This window comes from Squalius cephalus (assembly GCF_949319135.1).
Source record: "Squalius cephalus genome assembly, chromosome: 21".
NCBI classification, from domain to species: Eukaryota; Metazoa; Chordata; class Actinopteri; order Cypriniformes; family Leuciscidae; genus Squalius; species Squalius cephalus.
Genome location: NC_137142.1, coordinates 15826610 through 15847956, shown reverse-complemented (window position 1 = coordinate 15847956; position 21347 = coordinate 15826610). Strand labels below are relative to the sequence as shown.

General features: G+C 38.4%; 1 protein-coding gene across 4 annotated transcripts in view; it reads right to left on the bottom strand.

Moving 5' to 3' along the window:
• The window catches only part of slc8a3 (solute carrier family 8 member 3), a 48399-nt gene that overhangs the window by 7704 nt on the left and 19348 nt on the right, over positions 1 to 21347 (bottom strand). For all 4 annotated transcript variants that reach the window (XM_079855957.1, XM_079855958.1, XM_079855959.1 and 1 more), the window contains exon 3: positions 4900 to 5006. In XM_079855957.1, the coding sequence (XP_079712083.1) occupies positions 4900 to 5006 (107 nt within the window). The remainder of the gene's footprint in view (positions 1 to 4899; positions 5007 to 21347) is intronic.

Below are 21347 nucleotides of genomic sequence, written 5' to 3'. Positions count from 1 at the left end.
CAGATGTGATAGTGTGGGCTGATCCAGAGAGCAGGAGCGGGTGGTTGCTCCTGGCAACAGGAGTGTCTAGTAGCATTTGAGATGTAGCGACAGAACAAAGAGGCGCTAAAGCTATCCTTATTATTCACACACGTTTGCTTTCCGATCGTGATGCGGATTTTCCATTGGCTACAATTGCTTTAATACTGAGTTGATGATATTGTCTGTCCTCAAAACCTCTGAAAAACCTTTTAGCATTTTTATTAATAAGTGTTACCAAAAATATTTACATTTAAATATTTTTGGTAACACTTAAAGAGATAGTTGAACCAAAAATGAAAATTATGTCATCCTTTATTTACCCTCATGTTGTTCCAAACTTGTATGACTTTCTTTCTTTTTTTTCTGTGGAATTTAAAAGTTCTAAAAGATAGTATACCATGAAAGTCAATGGGGTCCAACAATAAGCAGAGGCTCTGTGATTTTTCCAGATGTTTGTGATTGATTGTAATGTTTGTGATAAGAATTAAGGATGAGGTTTTAAAAAATATATTTTACTCAGTTTCTACCCAAAATATTTACAGCTTGGCATAACTAGAATGTATATTCATTCTAAAAATGCCAATTTGATTAATTTACATGATGTTTCAGGTCTAGAACTCACATTTTTAAAATTAGGATACCTTATATATTGAGTTTTTTTTTAAGACAGCATGTACAGTATTGGGTGAATTAAAGTAAGAAATATATAGACTGTTAAATATTTTAATTTTATTTTAAATAATATTAAAGGGTTAATTCAACCAAAAAGGAAAATTCTGTCATTAATTACTCACCCTCATGTCGTTCCAAACCAGTAAGACTTTCATTCATCTTCGGAACACAAATGAAGATGATTTTTATGAAATCCGAGAGCTTTCCATCCCTCCATTGACGGCCTACGCACCAGAAAGGTAGTACCTCAAGTTTTATGAAGCGACCAATTTATTTACAAAAATATTCATTTCAACACGTGTTCATGAGAGCACAACGGCGCATGCATGTTGTGCTGATTCGAGAGTAGATTCGAGAGCTTGTTGCATGACCGTGCGTCGTATATACATATTTTGTCAACAAAAAAAACTGGTAAATTATGGGGTTTTTTTGTGAAACCACTGGAGTCACAAACATTAATGATGTCTTTAATACCATTCTGGGGCATAAATGTGGTAGTTGCGTAGCTGTCAATGGAGAGACAGAAAGCTCTCAGATTTCATCAAAAATATTTTAATTTGTGTTCCGAAGATGAACGAAGTCTTACGGGGTTGACGACATGAGGGAGAGTAATTAATGACAGAACTAACCCTTTAAGTCATTAAGGCTTCTTTGGAAGTTTGCTAGGGATCACTGGACTAAATTAAATGTTCATTTTTGGATGAAGTTTCAACTTTAAAACAATAAGGTTCCATTTGTTAATGTGTTAGGTATCCTGAATTAACAACAAGGACTTTTTTACAACACTTATTAATCTAGTACCCTGACCCACACACATTTACACAAATATGAGCACCAACTACAGGAATCAATTTCTTTGTCTCTCCATTACTTTTTTTTTTTCTTTCTGTGTGTATAATGACTTTAATAGTTCTGTAATCAGTGCTGTAATTTTCTGTTGCTGAGGATGAATGAGATGGCGAACAAACAAGCTTTGATTAAGTGTGTGTGTATGTGTGCTGAGATGAAAATATCGACCCATAATGAGAAGCTGGATGTGTAAATAAGCCCATCATTTATACTCAAATGTGTCTGTGAGAAGGGGTGGGGGGTAGGGTGTCTTGATGCACATTATTATTAACCAGTAATTTATGTAGCATTGTCAGCTCTAGGCTTTTCAGCATGTCTGTTTCATGACAGCACACACAGATGTGTCAAACACACAAAGGAATTCATTTAATCTATCCATCATTTTCCCTCTCTCACTGTTCTTTCTTGGAAGCTTCGATTCAACAGTTCAGTGCAAATCTATTGCACATCAGCGCTAGCAACAGCTGATGGCACCTTAGCAACCGATACCAGACTCCAGGCTCTCTCCGCCCTACGTTCTGTGAGGTAATGGGATTGTGGGATGTAGGTGTCGATATTCAGGCGAAAACTCCCCTGTCGTTGGCTCATTCACAGCTATTCCCCCATCACACATGTGAATGCAGAGATAGCAACACACACACACATACACAGACTGAGGTGATATTGGCAATTCTGTTATAAAATGATTCCCTTCTGATGATCTTCTCTTTAAACATCCTTTATACACAGTTTATAATGTGAACTGCTTATAAATGAATAGTTTTCATAACTTTAAATGATAAATGATAAATGATAAATTAATTTTTTCATAACTGACTCTACCTCCATATTTTACATATATCCAGCTGGTGTATAAGAGGGTTCAATGCCAAAGAAAGCATCCAGTATTTCGATGTATAAAGCTGAGAATGTTTCTTTAGATCCCTTAACATATTTTGCAGCGACAGCACAGGATCAGCAGTTCTAAAGTCGTGTTTTGATGTAGGACAAGTGATGTGTCTCCTATTACAGGTTCAGTTTCTAAATCAAATACAATATATTGATACAATCTTTTATCTATCTGCACAGAAGACTACAAAAAAAAAAAACTTGCGTTACTGAATCGACACAGCGAAACAAAATTATACGAGTTTGGAAAGGCATGAAGGTGAATAATTAAAAACAGAATTTTCATTTTCCGGTGAACAAATCTTACTCGCTCACTGAATTATTAGAATTGTTCACTGAATCATTAAGGAACCAGAATTTCATTTGGAGGAAATAGAATCAGAACCACAATCGCTAAATTACAAACAGCACAACATAACGACTACATTTAACAGAATGCAGTTTCCCATGGAAACAAGAATGTTAAAAAAAAAAAAAAAAATCCTCATTATTGGTTGACAAAACAAATTATAGTCATGAATGCGCATATATCTGATCCGAGGAACTTTTTTTCTGGGTTTCTCTGTACATCAAAATTAAATCTTTATCCAAGTTCATGTTGGCATGAAAATAAAGAAATATCTAATGAATAATTAATAAACTGCTTGTTTACAAGCACACAAGTGAGGAGACAAGCCAACATGTTGTTTTTGTGGGCTTAGGTAAGTTAATAAGTAGGTTGTTTAATATTGTCCAGGCGAGATGAGAGCTCAAACAGAGAGGACCAGCTGTTCTTCATCTCTCATTCTTTCTGAAGGGTATAATACTGGGACAAGGACACATGCATACATGCAAACACACACACACACACACACACACACACACTTTACCGCAGTGCTGCGGTGTGGGTGCTGGTAGCATTGACCACGTCTGCCTGATTTATGGAGAGGTATTGAGAGACTTGACTACTTTGTGTGTGTGTGTGTGTGTGTGTGTGTGTGTGTTTGTATTCATTTCTCACACTCTTTGAGATCCTGCACTGGCATTTAAGGTCAATGTTTACTGAAACTCCAAAGGAGTCTGAAAAAGCAGCACTGCTTGCTAATCCTTCACATAGTTTCCTAAACAACAGTCTTAAGGCATTTTTGAAACTATATAAAAACAGAAAGACAAAGACAGGAACGTTGCCATTTTTAAAGCATCACAAAAATGTCATCACAGCTTTTCTCGTGTGAGTCGGAGATGAGTCAGTTTGAGAGCTGCGCCCTGTGGGTCTTCATTGGATTCATGCGCTTTGAGTAAAATTCACAGTCCACTTGGCGGCCATCTTGGCATGTCCCTAGGTAGCTATTTTATATCTAGGCAATAGGCATCTTATCAACTTGAATTGGGATATCTCAGAAAGTTTTGGCTAACCTTGTGTTTCAATAATGTATATAAGAAATAATATCGGACAAAGATAGCTTCTTCAGCTCAAAGTAAGCAAAATACATCATGCCACTAAAAGACAAATGCGTTCTAGAGCAAAAGACAAAGAAGGTTATTTTATCATTAAGGCAGTTAGAATCTGTTTTATTTATATATTTTATATTAGCTTTTATATATTAGCAAGTGAGCAACTTTCAACAACATGGCTCAAACACAGCCGCCAAATTGAGGGTTGTGATTTTTCCCATTCATTTTTTTATGAGTGGTCCATCTCCTCCTTATACTGACTCTATTTGAATCTGCGGGTTCATTTGCACAATTGTAGTCAAAATCCAGTGAAAGCTGATTATACTGACTACCATTCAAAAGTTGGTTGGGTTGGTAAGATTTTTTGATGTTTTTGAAAGAAGTCTCTTATGCTCAACAAGGCAGCATTTATTTAATCAGAAATACAGTAAAAACAGTAATATTGTGAAATATTATTACAATTTTAAGTAACTTTAAGTAATTTTTCTATTTTAATATATTTTAAAATGTCCTTTATTCCTGTGATGGCAAAGCTGGATTTTCAGCATCATTACTCTTCAGTGTCACATGATCCTTCAGAAATCATTCTAATATCCTAATTTGCTGCTCAAGAAACATGTTGTGGAAACTGTGATACATTTATTCAGGATTCTTTGATGAATAGCAAGTTCATAAGAACTGCATTTACTGTCAGGTTAATTTTGCATTCTGTTAATTCTGCATTTACTGTTAATTTGGATCAAATTAATGCATACTTGCTAAATAAAATTATTCTTTAAAAAGCAAATCTTACTGCCCCCAGATGTGAATGTACTATATCGTAAATCTCATAAAACAACAAGACGCTTGCTGTTACCGATGAAAACGTCATGAAACATGAAGACAGCAGAATAACACATATACACTCAGGATGATGGTCAAATGCTCTAATGACCTGATAAAGAGCGTCTGGATGAATCAAAAGGAATTTAGAAATGAATGAATCGATGAACAGCGGGATGTGGTTTTTCACTGAGTACACTGAGTGTGTTTTACCTTTCTGGAGGCTCATGTCCACCATGCGTGGTTCAGCTAGCTCCAGGTAAAAGTTTTTGTTTTTTTCATACTCCTCATCATCGATAATCTTAACCTGTATGGTTTTACTGAAAGAGAAAGAGAGAGAGAGAAAAACAACATCAGAGGTCAGTGAGGGGTCAGTGGACTGTCCTGAGGTCAGAGGTCAAACACACTGCATCATCTTTCTATGATTCATTCTCCTAGCTGTACCATCATGTACCATCAATCATGTTTGCTAACAAAAAGGTTAGTATTTTAATTACGTTTCTCATTAGCAAGGTTGTAACATTGCTAGTAGAAATCATGTATCGATGCTCAATTTGCAAATGAATCACATGTTTCAGCTTACTTGATTGATAACTGAAACAAAACCTGTAAATGCATTCAATCATTTTACAGCTACGAAGAAAGTTCAACAACTGCATGTGAAGCATGTGAATTATTTTTTTTAAACAATTGTTTAAAAACATTCATACAGTAGTTTGTATCTTTGCTAGCCTCATTGCTGTTGCCCAACACTGGCAAATTGTTGATTTGCCTACATGACTGTTTACTTCAAGGTGACCTTTTATGCCCCTTTTCACAAGATGTAATATAAATCTATGGTGTACCCAGAATGTGTCTGAAGTTTCAGCTCAAAATACCCCCCAGATAATTTATTATAGCTTGTCAAATTTGCCCCTTTTTGGGTGTGAGCAAAAACGTGCCGTTTTTGAGTGGCGATAACAAAACACGCAAATTTCAGTCAAATTTCAGAAATAACCAGTTGCGGAGTGCAGCCTTACAGAGAGACTCATGAAGAGGTTGCAACTTTTAGACTGAACCTGGACATTTCTGAATGGTTGGTGGATTCATTTACCGGTATGTAGTTGTTGTGGAGTTACATTGATTCATCTCATCGACTTGCATGTATCGTCATGTTTAACTTTTTACACAAGTTGACACAGTTCCCTGAGGTCTTTATAAGACAGCTGTGACATTTGGTCAAATAGTGTTCTGTGCAGCCAACGACAGAACAGTTTGCATGCTTTTCTCGAAATTTTGCCATTGCGTTATAACTGGTTACACTGTTGTCGCTTGCGAAAACCAAATGGCAGCGCTGTGGGTGGAAACGTGCAGATTAAGGGGCGGCAATATTATAATAAGATCCCCTTCCTACGTCAGAAGGGGAGTGAAATCTGATCTGCTTATTTTTTGACATGCTTGCAGAGAAAGGCTTACCAAAACAAAGTTACTGGGTTGTCACTTTTCATGTTTTCTAGGTTGGTAGATGCACCGGGGACCCGATTATAGCACTTAAAGTCAGATTTTCATGATATGTCCCCTTTAAGGAATCAGTCTTTCATTTCCCCCGTCACTCTTTCATTGCTAAATTCTCAGCATGTGTGTGTGTGTATTTATAACTCAGCATGTGATTGATGTTGACCTGGTTTCTCTGTGACTGTGAGTAACACCTGTTTCAGCTGAGTTTCAATGAGAGTTTCTCTGTGTGTGCGTGTGCGTGCGTGTGTGTGTGTGTGTGTGTATGTATGTGTGTGCGTTAAACCTGTGAACATGCCCCTTCCTCCATTCGGATCAGTTACTCACAGTACAGCTGTCTACAGACCCACACCTCTTCATCTCTCTCTCTCTAATATGTCTTTCAGTCTAACATACTCATGTTCTCATTCCCTTTTGCTCTGCCCTGTTTCCCCTCCATTAGCGGACACATTATACTCAAACGTCCTCTCAGCCTTACTCACTCTCACACAGTGAAGAGAGAAACAACACACACACACACACACGCGCGCACACACACGCGCGCGCACACACACACTGTGACAGGGCTGCACGTTTGGTCTGTGATCTGATGTAGGTCATAAAGGAACAGTAAAATTTGCAGAATTTTCAGCAGCCATTACTCCAGTATTCAGTAGCTGCGTTTACATGGACCCTAATAATCCATTTGTTATCGGACTAGTAGCACAGTCAAAATTTTAAAAAAGTCACATGTAACCACGTCAGTTGGAATGAATTGGCCAAATCCGATTAAAACTTCATTCGGATTGTAAGGGGTGGTTGAAACCGTTTCTGATCCGATCGAGAGGTCACTTAAACATTTGACTGGATTGAAAACCGAAACCGGAAAGTACTGCGCATGTGACATGGAAATGGCGTAATGACGTATGACGTGTGGAACGAGCTGTTGTTGTAATTGAATGAAGAGTCATAAATGACTGTCGTGTCATTCAAAATATTCTCCTTCCACTCATCGACAATGTCCCAACATTTTGTTAAATCTGTTCTTTAAAACAAAGAAAAGAAGCGATGTAGGAGAATGGTTTGTGTCCGAAAACAGTGGGAAACTCTATATTTTAGTGCACGTCAAAAAATCAATTCCGATTTGAAGCTTACGACATAGGCTATAAACGAGCACATAAACCCGATCACTTAAACAATTCATTCTGAATGAAACAAAAGGTGTCCATGTAAACGTAGCCAGTCACATTGATCCTTCAGAAATCATTCTAAATGCTGATTGGGTGCTCAAGAAACAGTTGCCCTTTATTTTACAGTACATGTACCTATGTACTTACCTAAGAAAGTACTGGTTATAAGGTAAGTACATGGGTTAAGGTTAGGTTTAGGGATAAGTTCAATGTTAGTACCTAGTTATTACCCAGTTATTCTAATCACTATAATATAAGTACATACATAGTATGTACATGGGGAACAGGACTGTAAAATAAAGTGATACTGAAGAAACATTTATTATTATTATCAATGTTGAAAACTTTTCAAAAATGTAATTCATCTTTGCTGAATAAAAATATTCTTTTTTTTTTTTTCTTTTTTTTTTACTGACCCCAAAAATCAAGCGTAGCTTCAGTTCTGGCAGGTCACGTTAGTCAAGCGAGCATCAGCTGATACTGAGCTGATCCACGTCTACCTATAGGAATACGACGCCTATCACTGTATACATAAGCTCCTTAAGTATTATTAGCAGCTATTGCGTTTCTCAGGAGCTAATTACCCTCCTCCATCCCCAGCTCCTCTCGTCAGTCAGGATTTGGGATTCCCCTTGAATCAGAAAAAATTCTCGAATTATGTTGTACTTTAAAATCTTGAATTAATGATATCTGCAATACATTAATGTTGGTTCTGTTCTGTTTAGCCTAAGAGTGGTTATTGCTGATCTCCCTGCTCTTATCCATGCTAGGATCCATACATGGATGCGCAGGGAGTTCTTGCCCAGAACAGAACCATACCGCCAATCCAAACTGTATGCTAATTGTCAGTCGTATTTGACGATAGTGGTCCTGACAGAAGTGCAATAAAAATATAATAAAGAGGTCCGTATGACTTACATTCCAAGTCATCTCTGAAGTCTTAAAACAACCATGAGAAAGTGGATTTTGTTTTTATGGCATTTGTTGGCTGGTTGTACTCTAGATTATAGAACATTGCATATTTTTATATAAAATTACAGAATTCAGCATTATATAAAATAAATAAATATATTCAAATTTAGTTCAAATTGACACTCTCATGGGTCTCAGACCTTCATTACTGTAGCTCTTTATTTCTATTCTGTTTCCTCCTCATTTTGTGTGTGTGTGTGTGTGTGTGTGTGTGTGTGTGTGTGTGTGTGTGTGTGTGTGTGTGTGTGTGTGTGTGTGTGTGTGTGTGTGTGTGTGTGTGTGTGTGTGTGTGTGTGTGTGTGTGTGTGTGTGTGTGTGTGTGTGTCTACCTAACTATATTTTGGGGACAAATTTGTACCCAGAAGTGACCAAAACCTGACAAAATCTCCAAAAACCTCCCTTTAGGGACGTCCTCATTTGTAAATCTGATATAAAGTAATTAAAGGTTTTCAAAAATGTAAAAATGTGTGACGGGTAGGTTTTGTGTGATGGGTAGGTTTAGGGCTAGGGTTAGTGTAAGGGGAGAGAATATACAGTTTGTACAGTATAAAAACCATTACGTCTATGGAATGTCCCCATTTGCTAAGTAAACGTGTGTGTGTGTGTGTGTGTGTGTGTGTGTGTGTGTGTGTGTCTGGTCCTGGTAAACCCTACGTTGTGGGGACCAAATCTCAGTTGTGAGGAAATAGTTTTATCCCTATAAGGAAAACAGCCTATAAATCATACTAAATTATGTCTTGTTGAAAATGTAAAAATGCAGAACGTTTTCTATGAGGGTTGTGATTAAGGGTAGGTTTAGGGTTAGGGGATAAGAATATAGAGTTTGTACAGTTTAAAAATCATTATGTCTACGGAAAGTCCCCATAAAACATGCATGGAAACCCAACGTGTGTTTGTGTGTGTGTTTGAGTGTGCTAGAAGTAAAGGATATACAGTAAACAAGATTTAGTCCTGTCTAGTGAAAAAAAGCCCTTACAGTGGCTTCTCCGCCCGTTCGAGCTCCAGTGACTCGGCAGATTGCAAATGAATCTTAACATTGCACATGTGCTCAAACTCAGAAAAGACAACATTCCTCCTCTGTTCTTTTTCCACTCTGGGAATTAAACACAATCTTAAGCCGAAACACACTTTCACGCACCACTGCGTTCTGAAATGTGATCTAGGATGACCAGACGTCCTGTTAACCCGAGATAAACCCAGTTTCACAAGGTGTGTCCTGGTGTTCTGAACTTCTGACAATTCACTAAAAAGCATAACTGCCTCCAAGTTTCAGCTGTCAACAGTTTCTGGTTTTGTTTGCGAATGTCAATAGAATCACCGCAGAACTGTTTCATTGCCATTGCAAGCTGATTTGCCGATACCTTCATTCTAGAACACCTATCAGCAAGTCTGCTTGAAATGTATCGGGTTGCCATAACAACTCCAGGCACTTGCTGCTGCCTCTGCTGCTCCCTGCCATCCTACAAAGTACAAGCACTAGAATTTTACATGTGGAACTTAAATGTAAAAGGTTCCAAATGTTGTTTAAGGCAATAAGCCTAAACTAGTGTATGTACTATCGCTTTAAGTAAAAAAAGTGAGATGGTTTTTGCAAGCTGTCATAATGTCATAATGTCGTGTCATAATCAAAACTAAAAAAATGTATTCCCACTGCCCACCTATTAACACCGTCTAACAGGTGTGTTTCTGAGAGAAAAAAAAAAAGCCTGTTGGACAGTGTGAATATGTGGGCAATAAAATCTGTGTATTTATTCTAGGACAGTACAGTCAAATGCATCCTCAAAACCCAGAGCAAACAACATCAAATCCAAACATTAAATCAATATATTTAAAGGTTTGTTATTTCTATCTGGACTAATGCTGCCCACTTCAGCCAAGGTTACTACAGTTGTGTTGCACTGACAAAACACACAGACATTTCTGAAAATATATATTTCTTAATAGACCTGACTACTAATATTTTCCACACATATGAGAATCCAATCTTTCTGCACTCATTTCATATATTCATTTCGCAAGGAATAAAACTGGATCAAAAAGTGTAGCCAATATCTGGTATGTTTACACTAGATGACTTACACTTCAGCACAAAGGCAAGAGACAATGTACTGTAGTAGTTGTCAGATTGGAAAGAAAAGACAAAAAACCTGCATTCAAGTCTATTCATCTCGTCATGTGCGGATCGGTTAAAGAACATGCATTTAGGTTCATGCATATCCTGTGTTCATGACCGCTTACTTGTTCACTCAGTCATCATTTATAGATAGCGAATGGGTCCGTGTAACGGTCCGTGTAACGCTTTGCAGTTCTTTGTTCAATTTGAAATTTAATAATCAGAAATGAGAAAACGGCCCCTTTATTCGTTTTTTCGTTTTTTCAAAAAAACGAAAAAACGAGATTTCGGCTTGATTTTTCGTTTTTTGGTTCACAGGCAAAAAAACTAATAAATGACTTCATAATTCGTTTTCCACATCTGGGCGGCCTGACACGCCCCCTTCCGCCGATTGGTCAAGCAAATCTGAGCATGTGACGTCATCAGTTGTCGCTCAGGTCAGGTCTGTTCAACAAAATAATAGTCCTCTACTATGGCTACAGATTCTTAAACTGTACAGGGCAGGTCCTATATGGGCTTTCTTCTGTGCAACTTTACACGTTTCACAGAAATCTTTACATCAGAAATATTAATTATTAGTCTGCCACCAGCCTGTTTTATTTAGCTGTGTGTGGTGAAGCTGCGCTTGACAGCGCCGAGCGGGAGAGGCTCACTGACCAATGTCCAGTCAGCAGTCAGAACTTTTCTTTTAGACGCTCCGTTTTGCCACGGGATGGTGATTGCAAATACTGTAATGCCAATCGGCTGAGGGTGGCTACCGATGATGGTGAAATACATTTTTACTGAAACTGTAATCATATCCGCGACCCGTGAGAATGAGACAGATGATTGACAGGACGATAGCGGAGGCAATTAAAGGCGCAAGATGACTTAAGTTAACAAAAACATAAATAAAAAAAGTGTTTAATATAAGTGACTTTGTCTTTGTTTTATTGTTTTTGTTGTTTTTAATCAAATAATTGTGAACCACAAACTGAGCCTTCGTTTTAAAGGGCAATTTTCAAATTTTATTGATTTGTTATAATATGGGTATTTTATAATACAGCATAAATAAAAACAAACACACGTAATATAGGCAAAACACCACAGTTTTTTGGTTTTGTTTGTGTGAACTTTCATCCCCAACCATATTTCTTCATGCTCCACGCTCAGCACCCCTACTTCCCATGGTAGGCCTACTAACTGTAATTAACATGTAAAATCTTTGGTATATCTATATGTAATATTTAAAAACACTTTACAGTGTGATGGAAATAAACTTTTCTTAAAGCGTGTTGTATACTGTAATAGACAATTGTCCTGCAGAATGATGAGGTTTTTTGGAAGAAAAACATTGCGAGCAAATGTCGAATTGTTGTTTAAAATATAAATCAACAACGTAAGAGGCTTTAGGCTGTCTGATGAACTCTGTATGAACAAACACACAGCTTTGCAGTATAGGTGGCACAGAAGCAGCATCTGACCCTGCATTTTTAGATGTACATTACACACTGTCTAATGCAGCTCAAAGGAGGCACTGTGAATTTGCATAGCAATTTCATTCTAAGCGGCCATTAAATGTGAAGTGACAACATGAAACACTACTTTCAATATATAAAAAAGCAAGTCAGCCTGATAATGATTGAATACCAATTTACTCATTTAGGCTCACAATAAGCAGATTACATAATTTTACCATGAAAAAAAATTTTATAGGCTATATATGTGTGTGTGTGTGTGTGTGTGTGTGTGTGTGTGTGTGTGTGTGTGTGTGTGTGTGTAAAGGTATGTCACTTACTGGTGGAACCCAAACAGAAGTCCAGTTCTGGCTGTATAATCAAACAATAAAAACGAGAAACAATGCATGCCATCAAGAACATTTATTGATTCCACAGGAACTTGATCCAGTTTCCCCCATTTTTACTAATAACTACTTTGTGTTAATTCAGAGGACAGTAAGGCAAACTATTAAGCATGAACTCGATGAACAGGATCAATTAACATTTTCAAAGCAATTTGGAACTCTTCTTGGTGGAAATTGACAGCACGTTCAAAAAGAGATGAAATGTCAGGATACTGCATAGAAAACGTATGGAGTTCAATTGCCTTTGCAATATTTTGCATTTATATATTTTTGTATATATTTTATAGTTTTCAGATGATTTGATATAATTTAATTGATTAGTTTGTTAAATACACATAATTTATCTGTTTGATTATTGTATTATATTTAATACAATATCTCTTCAGTTTAAACCATAAACGCATGCTCTCCATTCAAGTGGACATCTGAAAATCTCTTTGAAAAATTTGTAAAATGAAAAATAAAAAATAAAATCTTGTTTTCCATGCCCTAAGAGCAATAAAAACACATAGGAAAAAAAATCCTGACTGAGGTTATCATAATTCATGCATGAAATGTCTAAACACTTTTTTTATTTATGTTTTTGTTAACTTAAGTCATCTTGCGCCTTTAATTGCCTCCGCTATCGTCCTGTCAATCATCTGTCTCATTCTCACGGGTCGCGGATATGATTACAGTTTCAGTAAAAATGTATTTCACCATCATCGGTAGCCACCCTCAGCCGATTGGCATTACAGTATTTGCAATCACCATCCCGTGGCAAAACGGAGCGTCTAAAAGAAAAGTTCTGACTGCTGACTGGACATTGGTCAGTGAGCCTCTCCCGCTCGGCGCTGTCAAGCGCAGCTTCACCACACACAGCTAAATAAAACAGGCTGGTGGCAGACTAATAATTAATATTTCTGATGTAATGATTTCTGTGAAACGTGTAAAGTTGCACAGAAGAAAGCCCAATAGGACCTGCCCTGTACAGTTTAAGAATCTGTAGCCATAGTAGAGGACTATTATTTTGTTGAACAGACCTGACCTGAGCGACAACTGATGACGTCACATGCTCAGATTTGCTTGACCAATCGGCGGAAGGGGGCGTGTCAGGCCGCACAGATGTGGAAAACGAATTTTGAAGTCATTTATTCGTTTTTTGCCTGTGAACCAAAAAACGAAAAATCAAGCCGAAATCTCGTTTTTTCGTTTTTTTGAAAAAACGAAAAAACGAATAAAGGGGCCGTTTTCTCATTTCTGATTATTAAATTTCAAATTGAACAAAGAACTGCAAAGCGTTACACGGACCGCGAATGCCTCATGTGAGTAGAAATCAATGAATTCTGGCACATCTGTAAACATTGTGCATGATGTGTCCTGAACAACATAAAAAACTATTTGAAATCTGTAATGGCTATTCAGAATAAAACTAATTCCAAAACAATACATATATATTTTTTTTTTTATATTTTTTCATTTTTCATACTACAAACCAGATATAGATGCGGGGTGGATCTGCAAAATTTAGAATTTATTTTTGCTTTTCAGACTACAAAACATCAAATGAATGGATTTTAGTTGCGTACTTCAAAAAAAACATACTCCTGTCTGAACAAAGCTTTACCTGATGCTCAACTAAGCCTGATACAGCGATAAATGATAAAATCGTGTTCATGTTAATGAGAACTTGTGCCCTAAACAGCTGTGCCCACAATAAGCGGTAGGACATTTTGGGTGCATCTCAATCTCGCAGGTTATTTTCGTAAACGAAAACTGAAACTAAGACTAAAACTATTGGTCAAAAAACATTTTCGTAAACTGAAATAAAATAGAAATTTCAACATAAATGAAAAACCAAAAAAATGCAAAAGTCAAAGTGCCCTCACTGATCAGGAAGTCGGCTATTTTAAAGCCTGTCTCAATTGCAAAATCCTACCAGTGCACTGAAATGTTCGCTCCCTAAAAAAATTCCCACAATGCACGGTGAAAACTAGGGAGCATCAATGCTTACTATGTTCCCTTAACGGAAGTTCTGAAGCGCGCAACATAAATCGTGTGTGCCAAATCACTAGACACGCGATAAATGTTTTATAAAATACAAACCAGTATTTAATTAAATTTCAAAATAAACATATATCGCTAGGCAGGTAATGAACATAATCTTGCTAACATTTTTAATTTATTTACAGCTGAAACATTGCACTATGTAACAAGCAACATATTTATCATAATGTACTTTAAATAACATTAGAAAAGAATGTACGAAAGATATCAGTTTGGCTGCTGTTCATAAATACCAGTAGTGATGTTGGCATTGTCACGTCGCCGGAAATAGAGTCATCAGTGTCCCGATGTGTAGTGAGCCAGTGTCCTTATTGTCCTTACCAGTGCCCGAATTCATGTCCACCATATACTGATTTTCAACCTAGAAAGCTAGGGAAGCTTTGTGTTCGAATTTCCTAATTCATTCATTCGAAGAAATCAAAAACCTCCTTCTCAGCAGAGCTTAATGCCATCTCTAATCAAACACACCTGAACCGACTAATCAAAGGTTCAACTGAAAATGTTGTGTTCAAAAACAGGTGAGGTTAAATTTCTCAGGTAAGCATATCTGCAGAGAGGGAGAAAGAAGAAAGTGGGAACAAATGGAGAAAATAAAAAAATGAGAAAGAACATTATGGATGAAGGAAGAAAGAGTGGGAAAAAAGTTTTAAAAAGATGACACTCTGGCTAGTGTTATTTTCTTTTTTTTAACCCAATTTTATGTAAAAATGTAAACCTTTGCCATTTGTCACATTGAAAATGAAAGGTCAAGCTGAGTGCTTGGCATTGTGGGACACAGTATTCCATGCAATGAACTGTGTTTGGTGATTGTTTGCATGAAATGTGCCGTATACAACCAAAGATCAATACACAAAAATAAGTATGCTAGTACTTTTGTTACGTAACGTGGTATATTAGAAACTTGCACAGCGAGGAATAATTACAGGAAACAGACTTTAAACACAAACACTCAGGAACCAGGAAAAACGCAGGAGAAAATCACACAAACATTGACGTGAACGGACAGAGACTAAGGGAGAACTGAGGGTTTAAGTATACAGAGCAAACAAAGGAACTTAATTAGTAAATTAACAGGACACAGATGAATGACAGGACTAAACCAAAAACACAATGAAAACAAAGGAGACAGCCCATACATGTAACAGTACGCCCCCTCCCAAAAAGGCACGTCCATGGAGGAGTGGCTGGTGGGAGGAGCCAGTGTGTAGCCAGGAGCAGGAGGAGCCAGATGTTCAGCCAGGGACCAGCCAGGACGAGGCCCCAGGACGGATTCGAAGGCAGGAGTAGCCATGGTGCCGACTTGATGGAAGGTGCCCTGGGGACGGCCGACAGAGATGCAGCTGTTGAAGAGGGAGACACAGGTGTAGAGGCCAGGCTGATGAGCCCACGCGAAACCGGTGGCCCTGGAGACCGAGGTGGAGCCGCGGCAGCGAGAGTCCGAGGTGGAACCGGTGAACCAGAGGACAGAGGCTGAGCCGGTGGTATCGAGGACGAATGCGGAGCCGGAGGGACGAGAGAGCCCGGAGAAGCCGTATGGCCAATGGTTTCCGGTGGAGAAGAGGGAGGGAGGAGCCAGGGTGGAGCCGATGTGCTGTATGGAGCTGGTGGCCTGAAGACACTGGGCAGGTCTTCACAGCATGTGGGAGCTGCAGAGGGACTGAAGGACATCAGCAGAGGCCGGGCTGAGGAACTGGCTGATTGAGGAGGTGGGAGAGGGAGGCCGGGCGGGCATTTTGGAGAGACAGGGGGCTCTGGAGATACAGGAGATGCTAGAGAAACAGGGGGCGCTGAAGATACAGGGAGACTGGGAATAATCTCTCCAAAAAGTCCATTAAGTTAACCTCAAAAATGTCTTTAAGCTCCTCTAAATACCTTCCAGAGTCCATAATGGCTCCCCTCCATCCCATCGAACTCCACTAAAACTCCCTCCACGACGAACGATGTTGTCGGCTCACGCACCTGGTCAGACTCTAGTGGTGGTTGGGCTCCGCGGCGATGACTCCTTCTGACCTCCTCTCTGGTTTGGGCTCACTCATCGCGGCGGGCTGATCTCTACGGTCTGCAGTGGGCACAGGCAACTCCATCGTGTCGGGGGTGGATGGCTGGTCTCTGGCGGTTCTGGAGTCGGAGCGGGGCTGGTGAATTTTTCCTCGGCAGACGGTGAAATGGGACTCGTTGCACACTAGCACCCACTCGACGAACTCTGCAAATGTGCCCCGAGGACCCACACCAAGCCTTTGTGCACTCGTTAAGGCTGGCAAGAAAGAAAGCACACAGGGAGCGAACGGGGGAAGTCCGTTAGGCTCATCTGGTAGAGAAATGTTGATCCGCTGATGTGGGCCTCGAGGCTTTACTGCTCCTGCTCGAGGCATAACATCAGTACAGCAGGTGAGGCCATGCTGTTTTCTGTTGGGTCCGTTCTTCTCCCTCCTCTAACTAATTAAACAGACTGGGAAAAACTAGGTCCCAGGACTAAACCAAAAACACAATGAAAGCATAGGAGACAGACCATACATGTAACAACTTTCACATTGATTTACAGTCAAGTCAAAGGGGCCATTTACACGACACCGTTTTCAACTAAAAATGGAAAACTTTTTTAATGCGTTTTGGCCGTTCATTTACACAACAGCTTTTTTTGGGCCTGAAAACGTACACTTCTGAAAATGGGTTTCAAAGTGCAAGTTTAGCATCTCTGTGTAAACTACGAATTCGTGAAAATGGTGACGTCATTATCATGCATATTACATATTCAGTCTGTAGGCGCTTAGTTTTTCTTTACTAAGTGACATCGCCAACTACTGGCCTGGCATGAATAATACAGTGCTTTTGTCCATTTTCGCGGATCCGTGTGAACAGGAATCGTTTTGACAAGGTTGTCGTCTGTACGTGAGAAAACAAAATAAAAAAACATTTTCCGTTATTAGTATATCGTTGATGAGTAAAAAATACCCTAAGAAAGTGTGTTTGAATGCACAGTGCCATGAAGCAGTGTGATTATATTATTTATATACCATTAAAGTATTTATTAATTGAATTAGCTTTTATTTTTTACATTTTCCGTTTTCATTTTAATTTTAGAAATTTTCTTTTCTATTTCTATTTAGCTTTAAATATATATTTTTTCAGCTTTAAAACTAGTAATTCAATTTAAACTATTTCCGATAGTGCCAATGCAAAAAAAAAGTATTTACGTTAAACTTTTTCATCTAATATTTAATTTTTTATATTTTATTTCAGCTTTATTTCAATTAACAAACACAAATTTAATAGTTTTAGTTAACAATAACAACACTGGTATAAAGTGGATTATAATTAGGCCCTGAACTGATTGACAGACTCCAATTTAATTAAAAACTAATATAAACTTGCATACAGACTCCCTCTCCCACGCGCTCTGTGTGTGAATGGCGTAGTGTCGTGTGTCTGTGAGGTGTTCCAGGCATATTGGTTGTATTTATGCAGTATCTTTTCGTCTATATTCAGTAATTCAGACCTGCAGGCACAGAGACACTCTCGAGCATCATTACTGCACCAGAAATATGCAACTAAGAAAACCTCTGTCTCATCCAAACCAAGAGTGAGGAGGAAGGAGAGGGAGAGAGTCTATGTTCTCCCCAGTGTCACCCTGATTATATAAGAGACACGTGCTAAAAATAAACCCTGCAGTGAAAAGGGTGTGTGTGTGTGTGTGTGCGCGAGAGCATGCATGTCTGCACTGATGGGCAAATACACACACAACCAGGGATACACGTTCACAGACTAATTTGACTCAACGCAAACACAAACACACACTGTGTTCACGCACATGCCTGCGAGCTCGTGCTCTCTGTGGTTGCCAAGGAGACACAGCTTTCTTCAGCTGAAAAGGAGCAAAGCTCTGGCCCCACACACATACACACTCCAGCCTTCCAGGATACTTTCTGGATTCAGTATGCTAACACACTCAATATGATTGTGTGTGAAAATGTCTATACAAGATAACTTACTCTTGTTAGTGTTGTTTCCTGGAGCTAATCTCAGGCAAGACGCCACTGGCGGCTATTAACAATAGACCGGAACCTAAAGCCCAGGGTGGTCAGCGCTAGTGGCGCTAATAACATGCTTAGCTAGCTACTAGCGTGACGCTGAGATTCAGATGGGGCCACTTCTGTACTCAACTGTGAGGGGCTGCGCTATTACCCTCTGATTAACCTGCAACCTACCGCCAGAGTCCGAATTAACACTCGCTAAGTGCCAAATTCAAGTAAAAATTGGTTTTGGCAAGCAAATAAAATGGTTGCTCTCCAGCGGCTGGAACTGCATGATACATTGTTTAAATTGATTGTAGTGATAATATATAGTATAAGATTCAAATAAAAAACCTGACACCAACCAAAAAAAAAACTAAATTTTTGCCTAAAGTTTAAATATATAAATGATATATTCATTCATTTTCATTCAATTTATTACATTTCAAATAAATGCTGTTCTTTTGAACTTTAATGAAAGAATCCTGAAAATAAATGTGCATCACAGTTTCCACAAAACTATTCAGCAGCACATCTGTTTTCAACATTGATAATAATAAGAAATGTTTTCTGAGCGGCAAATCATTAGCATATTAGAATGATTTCTGAAGGATCATGTGACACTGAAGACGAAATGATGCTGAAAATTCAGCTTTGCCATCACAGGAATAAAATACTTTTTAAAATATATTAAAATAGAAAAGAGTTCAATTTTAAATTGTACTAATATTTCACAATATTACTGTATGTTTGATCAAATAAATGCAGCCTTGGTGAGCATAAGAGACTCTATCAATATATTATTTTTCTGAATGTTATCATTTTCTTTGTTTGTAGTTTTAAAAATATTTATGGTCTAACACTGTCTGGTGTGACAGAAAGTTCATTTTGGACCCTGTCTACAGGTGGCCATCACCATGGGAACTACTTATGGGATGGAGAGGGAGATACCTGAGTCGTGTCTAATAACATCAGAACCAGAATTACAGCAGAATTGAGCTTTGTGCTGCTGAGACTGGATCTTTAGACCCAGTGCACCACTGGTTTGATCAATGCGATGCTCATACTGTAGTCGCAGTGTGTTTGTTCGCAATGTCTTTAATCAGCAATTCCTCTGCGGAAAATGGCTGTAGAGGGTTCTTACGGATAGGATTTTGATTCACAGTGGAGAGTGCTGTAATCATTTCATTGATCGATCCCTGTCTGTAATGTTACTGCCAGTGTTCAGTCGAACTGTCTTGAGATTCCAAAGGGGATTCCAAAGGGCTCCACCGTCTCTTTCTGTGTATGTTAATTATAACGGCTCAGTGGTCACAATGTCAATGAAACTCGCTGATGAATATGTGCCGCATACTTCAGCCTCGACTGTGACCCAGGTTAAAGCTAACAACAACTGTAAATCGCACTATATATACACTATGTCAGTATGATTTTGTTTTAAAGAAATTGAATAGATTTATTCAGCAAGGATGCATTCGATTGATCAAAATTGACAGTAAAGACCTTTACATTGATATCAAATATTTCTATTTCAAATAAATGATGTTCTTTTGAACTTTCTATTCATCAATGAAATCTTGAAGAAAAAAAATCCTCAAATACTGCCACACGCAACTGTTTTCTAGAAATGTTTCTTGAGCACCAAATCATCAGTATAGGATGATTTAAACTAATGAAAATTCATCAATACCATCACAGGATTAAAAATGATTCAAATAGAAAACAGTTTGCATAACATTGCAGTATGTGCATAATAAAGAGGAAGAACTAATTAAGTTGAGGATCATAAATGAGTTTCTGTTCTGAGCAGCCCATGCCCAGACTCTCCTTGATTAATTTACTTTTTTTTGTTGATTTAATTTCCTATTTTAGTTGGAGAAGTACTTAACCACCGCCTGATATTTCACCCCAGAAAAGTACTTGTAGATCCATAATAATCTGCGACGTTTAGCTTTAGTTACAGTATTCAACTAAAGTCAAATTAAATTAGATGGGTAGTGAAAGAAAGAATCTCAATATCAGTGACATTCCTGTCCAAACGGAATTGGATTTCTCAGACGACCACCACGTTAGCCCAAAAATAGTAGGTAATTTCCTCTTTACCAAGGTTGTGAGAAAAACACAGATTCGTTTTGATGTCTGCAAAACACAAATATACCTAACCTCCTCAGGGAAAACTGGTCCTGTCGGACAGGGCTCGAGAGAGAGAGAGAGAGAGAGAGAGAGAGAGAGAGAGAGAGAGAGAGAGAGAGAGAGAGAGAGAGAGAGAGAGAGAGAGAGAGAGAGAGAGAGAGAGAGAGAGAGAGAGAGAGAGAGAGAGAGAGAGAGAGAGAGAGAGAGAGAGATGAGCAAAGTGTGCTAGGATCAAACTGAATTAACACTACTGCATATTAAATTAGAGCCCTGATGAAAAACATTGCCACCATGCAGCTCCTCCTGGGCAGAATATTAGGCATGGACAATACCACTTATCAAGTACAATCAAAAGGTCAATATTGGCAATACTGATAAAAAATACTGATACTTAAATTTCAGTCTGTTACTTACACAAAACTGAAAAAGGAAAGTCATAGGGGGTCTGGATCGACATATGGGTGTAAAGGAAGACAGAACTTTCACTTTTGGATGAAGAATTCCTTGAAATCCAAATTTATTTATGATTTACATCATATATTCATCCTCTTTGCTGTTCAATCCATTATTTAAGCAGCTCTCCTCATCTGCTCTCTCACTTTCTGTCACAAGGAATTTTTCCATTCACAGGAGTCACTAAGATGCTCGAGCTGATGTCGAATGTAGTAAAACAAGAGTGAAGTGAACTCAGATTTACACAGACACAAGCACAGTCCCTCGATATGATCTTAGATACTTGGCAGTACAATGTTTTGCATTTATTTCCCTCAACTGTGTCAGACGGCTTGGCCCACACCACAGAATTATGGTGGTCAGTTAAAAACATTTCTCGAATGCTTCATGACTGGGCTGTACAGCTTTTATGAACTGTGTTGACTTAT